An 8,589-nucleotide genomic window follows, 5' to 3' on the forward strand; every position below is an offset into this window, starting at 1 on the left:
TATAAATAGTGAAATCAAATTAATTTGATTTGCTTTATATAAAAATATTCAAGACATGATGTGTAACTAATTTTGATTTAGGATATTTGTATAATTTTAAATTTTATTTATTTTATTAGCATAAATTAATAATGTTGATTTTTTTTTGTGTATAAATAAAGAAAATATTCAATTTGGTCCTGAAGTTATATTCGAATATTAATTTAGTCTTTAAAATTTTAATTGTCTCAATTTAGTCTTTAAATTTTTTAAATTTTAATCATGTGAGTTCCTGTGGTGGTTTCCGTCACAGAGTCAATTAAAAAATTTAAAGACTAAATTGAAACAATTGAAACTTTAAGGACTAAATTAAGGGTTAAATATAACTTTAGAGACTAAATTAAATATTTTTTTGTATAAATAATATTTTTTAAAATAAAAATATTATTTATATATAAAAATTAATCATCATATATTTATATATAAATATATATATAATTAAATTTATTTTTAATATATATTTTATATTTTAATATATTTTATACAAATGACTAATTTTAATACACACCTAACATAACTATTCTTAAAATTCGTAACATAACAAACAGAAAGTGAGATTCTCTAAGTTACAATTAACATTCAATTTTTAAATCTTAAAAAATGAGAAAGTAAAATTAAAATACACATTTGACGCTAAATAATGAATACGAAGAAAATCGTAAATTTTTTCTTATTCATCTATGGAGAAAACTTGAAACTATATTTTAAGGTCAACTATATCGATATATTTGACACTTCTTAATTATCATTTTCATATAAAAGTATTTTTATGTAAATATTTAATGAGATAAAAGTAAAAAGTCCAAATATAATAAATTAAAAGATACAATATATAATTAATAATATCACTTAATTCCATTCCTAAGGAAATTAAACTAAATTAATTACATTTACCAATAAATAAATAAATGAGAGAGAGAGAGAAATGACAAGTGGAGTAGTATATGATGTGGCGACTAGAGTTAGTTGTAAAACTGATAAACTGCCTCATGCATAGTCCAAAGCATATTAAAGACTTTTCAATAATAATTTTTCAAATAATATAAACAATATTCGACCCCCTAGCTAACATATATTCCCCAATCTTACAAGTACAAAACACAACAATTTTCCATTCAACAAGAACCCAAAAAACAAAAAACAAAACCTTAACAAGAAAAAAAAAATCATCAAAAATTCCAAAAATCGAATCATGGAATCTGTTGTATCCGAACTAGAAGGCACGCTTCTGAAGGACTCGGACACATTCTCATACTTCATGTTAGTAGCATTCGAAGCATCCGGTTTGTTCCGATTCGCCTTGTTGTTGATCCTATGGCCTCTGATTAGGTTAACGGACATTCTTGGCATGAAGGACACAGGTCTTAAAATAATGATCTTTGTGTCCTTAGCTGGGGTACCCAAGTCAGAGATCGAATCCGTGGCAAGGGCGGTGTTGCCAAAGTTCTACATGGATGACCTTCATATGAAGGCGTGGAGGTTGTTTAGTTCCTACGACAAAAGGGTGGTGGCAACGAAGATGCCGAGGATAATGGTGGAGAGGTTCGTGAAGGAGCATTTGCGCGCCGACGAGGTGGTTGGGACAGAGTTGTGTTTCAACAGGTTTGGTTATGCCACGGGCTCTGTTGTTGATGATAGCATATCTCAAAGGGTTGCTGACATTTTTGGCCAACAAGGTGCACCTACTTTGGGTATGGCAAGGAGTAGCCATCATTCCTTCATGCAACTTTGCAAGGTAAATATTCAATAATTAATATCAAATTAAATAATATTGGTGAAAACTCAGGTATAGTCCACTTCATATAAAGTTAATAACTAAGAGCCGTGAAATGATTTGACTGATTTGACTAAATTTTCATCTCATATCTCTCAACTATCAACTTCATGTGAAATCGACTGCACCTGAGTTTTCACCAATAATATCTCACAAAATTTATGTTAAAATTAAAAAAAGTAATGATATTTAAAAAAAATATAACATATTGCGCATCAAATTCAGTATAATTAACTATTAGTGAGTGCTAGGAGGCCAACAAATTTTATAATTTATAATTATTAATTAATTATTATTAGTATTTTTAATAGTATGAAATTATATATAATAATATAAAATTATTTATTTTTTTTCTAATTAAGTGCCAACAAAATTTTAATAAAAATCCTGACTTCTTAGATTTTCTCTTAACTATCTTATACATCTGTCTTGTTAAAGATAAAATCTGACTTGATCTTATTTATTTCATCCATACTAACTAAATTTTTTTATTTAATTTTTAAATTACTTTTAGACTAATTATTTTAATTTCTTCATCGGTATATCATTTTCATGATTAAAGTCATACAACATAACCGAAGTGAAAACCCTATATATGCGTGTGTGAGAATTTTTGTATGAAATACCTAAAAATTGTAGTTTTCAGACAAAAGTTACAAAAAAAAAAAAGCTCATATGATTTTGAATTTCTATAGAGAAAAATAAACATACTAAACAAGGTCAATTTTGGTGAGATTGCCATATTTCACAACATTTCGTGTATATTGTTGTTATTCAACAACATATTAATTAATTAAGGACACAGTTATGAAAGACAAATATTGAAATAAATTTGAACCTGCCCAAAGTAAGTAATTCAAGGATCTGTTAACAAATGTGAAAATAATTAATACTAATTAAAAATACTACAAATAAAAAATTTCAAAAAAATATATAAATCTGTAATTTTTTATGCATTAATAATATGTTAAAGAGTAAAGTTTCTATTTAATTTCTTTAATCAATATTTTTAAATTATTCTTTAGCTAAATTTTTAATTTAACTATATTATTATAATTTCAAAAATATTATATATCCACACAAAAAAATAACTGTGTATAAATACATATTTAAATAACTTATAGAGACTAACAATTTTTAGTATTTTTTATTATTATTTGACCAACACAAATATTAAATTATCTTTTAATAAATAAATTTTACTAATTTATGTGTGTAAATTCTAAAAAATATAAATATAAATTATATTAATTCATATAAAATTTTGATAAATATAAGTACAAATTATATATTTTTTATATATAAAATTTCTGTAAATATAAATATTATTGCTGACCAATACTTATCAAAAACAATATTTATAGTTCATATAACATTTTTTATACATATTTTATTTAATTGATTTTTAATATTTATTTTATATTTTAACAAAATTTTTATACCGATAATTAATTTAATAACATTTTTTTTAGATTTAACATGGTGGTTATTATAATTAAGTTATAACTTTTAATTTTCTGACATAAAATTGAATTTAAATGCAGGAACAAATTGTTCCTCCCTTTGTAACAAGGCAGAAGCAGGAGCAGGAGCAGGAAGCGCTCCGGCCACTGCCGGTGATCTTCCACGACGGCCGTCTAGTAAAGCGGCCGACAGCATCGACCTCGCTACTTATCCTTCTATGGATGCCAATAGGCATTATACTTGCCATAATTCGCATCACCTTGGGCTTCACACTACCCTTCTGGGTGATACCCTACGTTTCAAGGCTCTTTGGAGGCAAGGTGGTAGTGAAGGGCACACCACCCCCTCCTCCGTTGAACGGCAACTCCGGCGTGCTATTCGTGTGCACTCACAGAACCCTAATGGACCCGGTGGTCCTCTCCTCCGTGCTCCACCGCCAAGTCCCCGCAGTCACCTATTCCATCTCTAGGTTAACGGAGATACTCTCTCCAATCCCAACGGTTAGGTTAACAAGAATTAGGAACGTAGATGCTGAGAAAATCAAAGAGCAATTATCAAAGGGTGATTTGGTTGTGTGTCCAGAAGGTACTACATGTCGCGAACCCTTCCTTCTAAGGTTCAGTGGGTTATTCGCTGAGTTAACTGATAGAATAGTCCCTGTGGCCATGAACTATAGGGTTGGATTCTTCCATGCAACCACTGCTAGGGGTTGGAAGGGTTTGGACCCCATTTTCTTCTTCATGAACCCTAGGCCGGTTTATGAGGTCACTTTCTTGAACCAGTTGCCGGTTGAAGCTACTTGCTCCTCAGGTAAAAGTCCTCACGATGTGGCTAACTATGTTCAAAGGCTTTTGGCTTCAACGTTAGGGTTTGAGTGTACCAACTTTACAAGGAAAGACAAGTATCGGATCTTGGCTGGGAATGATGGTATTGTTTCTTATACTTCGTTTGCTGAACGAATGAACAAGTTGGTCAGAACTTTCAAGCCATTTTTACATTGAAAATTATTGTTCTTGTAGTTAATTAAAAATATATTTATTCAATTGTTTTATTCTGTAGTTTATTATGTATTGACTATGGTGTGTATTGAAAACCATAATTTTGTGCGTTTGTTTTTTGTTTTTTTTTTAAGGTTTTCCATGTAATATGTTGATTGTTTTGTATATTCTTTTGGTTTTATTAATTAAATAAATTCAACAATGATATATGTCTTCATCATAATATGTAGTAGTTATTACTTTTATTACGCACAATATAAAATAGGTAAACTTTTACGTACCCAACTCTCTCTCTAAAATAAAGAGTAAGAACAAGTTCAACAGTTTGGTCTCCAAACATTTCAAATTGACTTTTTCTGACAAAAAAGGAATCGGCCGTTGGAAAAGAGAAAAGAAAAATCCCTGTATACTTTTTGAGAAGAGAAAATTTCTTTAAAAAAAAGATTGTGAGTGTTCAATAATAACTTAGCACGTCATAAGTTATTATAATAATAAATAATTATATAAAACGATATTTAATTAAATAATTATATTTAATAATTAAATTATAATTAATTTATTAATAATTATAATAATTAATTATACTATATTATAATTAATATAAATAATTATATTAAATTAATATTAAATATTATTTATATTATTATATTAAATTATAATTAATTAAATTTATTTATATAAAAATAAATTTAAATTTTGTATATTATAAAATAATTTTTAATTGGATTATTTATTTTTATTTATAAAATTTAAAATGCTAACTAAATTTAAATTGACTATTTTGACCGTTACATATTATATATTATATATATAGATAATATATATTATATATAGACTATGTCTATGATGGCTAAGTTAATGGTGATTATTGGTGATTATAAATTGACTAACAAATAAAGAAGTGACATTTGACAATGAAAAAAAGCTTATTAAAATTTTAGTTACGTTCAAATCATGCTTATGACTAATTGAGAAAATGTATTTCACCTAAACACATGGATAAGATAAATTTCATGTCAGAGATAACGGAAAGTGAAAAGAGCTAACAGAGCAATGGTGGTGTGGTACAAGATGATGGAGGCGACGACAGCAAGAAAAAGAAGAAAAATTGGGTATTGGGTAGGGCTGCACACGGATCGAATCGGATCGAATTGGATTGGATATAGGCTAAAATTCTATCTGATCCGCACTGCTCCTATCGGATCGGATCAGATACCATATCTGCATTTTTTTAGGTCGGATCGGATATCGGATATATCCATGTAATCAAAAAATTGTTTCAAGGCCCTGTTTTTTGCTGTTTTTGCAAAAGATGTCCATAAATATCATAAAATTAAAAATTAAAAATAAAACAGCAACTCAGCAATTAAAAATTAAAAATAAAACAGTAACTCAAAAATTAAAAATTAAAAATAAAATATCATAAAATTCATGACAACACTTGGTGAAACAACACACTAAATCATTATTTTAACATACTAAAACAGCAACTCAGCAATTCAGAACACTAAATCATACTAAAACAGCAATCTCAGCATACTAAAAACACTAAAACAACAACACTAAATCATACTAAAACAGTAATTTCAGCATACTAAAAACACTAAAACAGCAACTCAACAAGTTCCAATTGACATATCTCTTCCAGTATTTCAATTGACACTATATCAGCAAGCATTCATTCCTGTTAAGAAATAACAAGTGAGAAAAATTAGTAAAACATGTTAGAATAATAAATTATTATATACCAATACAAGCACTATTGAATACCTAAGATGGTTGATGAGATTGCATTCCACTTTGAACCTCAGGATCTCCAACACTAGTAACTCCAGAAAATTCTATTCAATTCAACAATAACAAAATATGTCATGGTATGTCAATGCTCTAAAATAAAAGACAAAAAATGAATAATAATTAATAAAATATAAATGAACCAATTCATTATATACTTGAATCAACAGTGGCATCTCCTTCATCAAGGTCAACCAATATCTTAGCAGGCTTCAACCAATTTTGAGTGCAAATTAACGCCTATATAGTGGTGGGACTCAAACAACTACAATAAGGGTCAAGGACACAACCTCCCGTACTAAAAACTGACTCAGATGCTACAGTGGAAACAAGAATGGCTAATATATCTCTAGCCATGCAAGAGAGAACACGATACCTCGAATTCTTTCCTCTCCACCACCTCAATATATCAAATCCACTAAAATTTTCTGCCACTTTATCTTCCAAATACCTATCCATTTCATTTTTCTTCAACTCACTTAATTTTATCCTCTGAGTTTGCTTCCACTTGGTCATAGGATTTTCAACTGTAATACTATCATTCTCACTCATCTCTACACCAGGATTTGTAGTAGTATCCGAAAAAATACTAACATCTTGAGTGTCTTCAGGGGGTCGCGGATTCTATATGCTATATTGCTCAAATAATTTAGCAATGATATCCTTCAATTTTCTAAAGATCCTTGAAGATTTCTCACCTTAACCATATATCTCAGACAAAGTAAACTGAACATATTTCAATTTATACCGCGGATCAAGAAAAACAGCAACAAGTAATAGATAGTTCAAAGATGGTTTGTTTGCTGAAGTCAAAAGAGTAGAAGTATAAGAATGATCAGAATCATCCCAATACTTATCAAATTTAGCCTTCATCGTTGATGCCATTCCATTCAACACTAAATCATCACTCATAGTCCATTTATTCAAAGTGCATAAAATCTTACACAATACATGGAAAAAAGTATTTGAAGTGATATTCAAAGAACTAGAGAATGAAAGCGTTGCATGATATAAAATTTGTAAAAAACGTATAAAGATACGAGCTGTACTCCAATCTTCATCACAAGGAGGCCCCCTATCATCTTCAATGTATCTTTCAAAATGAGCATCTTCCCTAGAAAGACGAGTAAATGCCTTTTCAAATTTTTCGGCCACTTCCAACATCATATAAGTAGAATTCCACCTCGTCGGCACATCAAGAATAATCATTTGTCGACTCGTAATGTTTGCCTCATGTGCACACCTCCTAAAGGTTGCTAACTTAAACGGAGATAACTTCACAAACTTACAAGAAGTTCTAATCCTAGCAATAGATGACTGTAGATCTTTCAAACCATCACAAACAATCAAATTTAAGATATGGGCAGCACATCTCAAATGAACGAATTTCCCACCCAACATAGTACAACCATTCCATTCTCGCATGATTTTAACCAAAATATTCACAGCAATAAAGTTTGCACTAGCATTATCCACAGTTACAGTACAAAGTTTTTGAATACCCCAATCTTTTAAATATTTCTCTAAAGCTTTTCCTATGGTAACACTAGTATGATCAGCAATCAAATTAAAAGACAGGATCTTCTTATTCAATGTCCACCCATCATCAATATAATGAGTGTTACACACATATAGTTCATGTTTTGAACAGACGTCCAAGTATCAGTAGTTAAAGACACCATCTGATGATTCAACTCCAAAAGAGACTTAAGTTTGGTTTTTTTCTCTATATACAACTGCATACAATCCCTAGCAACTATCATACGACTTGAAATCTTAAATTGAGGTTGCATTTCACCACAAAAGCCCCTAAAACCAGTATTTTTCACAAACCTAAATGCAAGCTCATCAATTATCTACTGCCTTTAGTGTTGGTGGTTCCTCTAAATTAGAATTTGTGAACACAAGATTTTTCTGTTTTTTATCAACATGATTTTCCAGATTCTTCGCACAAGTTCTAATATATTTTTTTAGGTTAGAGGTCCCATCCCTACAACTATGACATTGTAACCATTTCAAACAATGTTTACATTGAGCCTTAGTTTTCTCATCATTTTTTTTGAAGTGATCTCAAACAATAGAAGGGGGTCTATTAGACTTTTTTTTTACCTAACTGGCTAGATTGTGCTGCTGTCTCCAAAGAATGAGCATCACTTGAAGCTGGATTGGTATTTGTTTCTCCTCCCCTTGTTGATTCTTCTGGTGTAGATCCAGCGAAACTTGGTGGCGTAGGAATGCTCCCAACTTTAGACCCACTTGCATTGTTAGTAAGCGCTTGTTTATCAGCCATTCTAATTTTTCAACACAATCCTACAAATAAATAAACCATATCACTATATCAGTTTACAGACAACAAACCCTCAGTGCCATATGACTGCAATTAAATAAACCATCTTAATTTTCAAACAATTAAACCATATAAACCATATATCACTATATTAATTTACAGATCAGATTATGAAGGAATACGAGTAGCCGCTCAACAATCTATGTTGTGCATCATTGGGCAATCTATGAACT

General features: G+C 29.7%; 2 protein-coding genes across 2 annotated transcripts; one reads left to right on the forward strand and one right to left on the reverse strand.

The window, feature by feature from the left end:
• The first annotated feature begins 1,091 nt into the window (after window positions 1-1,091).
• On the forward strand, window positions 1,092-4,480 carry LOC112702485 (glycerol-3-phosphate acyltransferase 5). The gene is made up of 2 exons (XM_025753536.3): window positions 1,092-1,774; window positions 3,358-4,480. Exons 1-2 carry the CDS (start codon window positions 1,232-1,234, stop codon window positions 4,276-4,278), a joined length of 1,464 nt encoding a protein of 487 aa, XP_025609321.1. The 5' UTR covers window positions 1,092-1,231; the 3' UTR covers window positions 4,279-4,480.
• Window positions 4,481-6,768: 2,288 nt separating this feature from the next.
• Window positions 6,769-8,359, reverse strand: LOC114924269 (zinc finger BED domain-containing protein RICESLEEPER 2-like). The gene is made up of 2 exons (XM_072198693.1): window positions 8,179-8,359; window positions 6,769-7,604 (listed from the first exon to the last, which is right to left on the reverse strand). The coding sequence occupies exons 1-2, from the start codon at window positions 8,357-8,359 to the stop codon at window positions 6,769-6,771; spliced, it is 1,017 nt and encodes a 338-aa protein (XP_072054794.1).
• Window positions 8,360-8,589: the final 230 nt, after the last annotated feature.

The sequence above is a fragment of the Arachis hypogaea genome, chromosome 7 (assembly GCF_003086295.3).
Source record: "Arachis hypogaea cultivar Tifrunner chromosome 7, arahy.Tifrunner.gnm2.J5K5, whole genome shotgun sequence".
Lineage (NCBI taxonomy): Eukaryota > Viridiplantae > Streptophyta > Magnoliopsida > Fabales > Fabaceae > Arachis > Arachis hypogaea.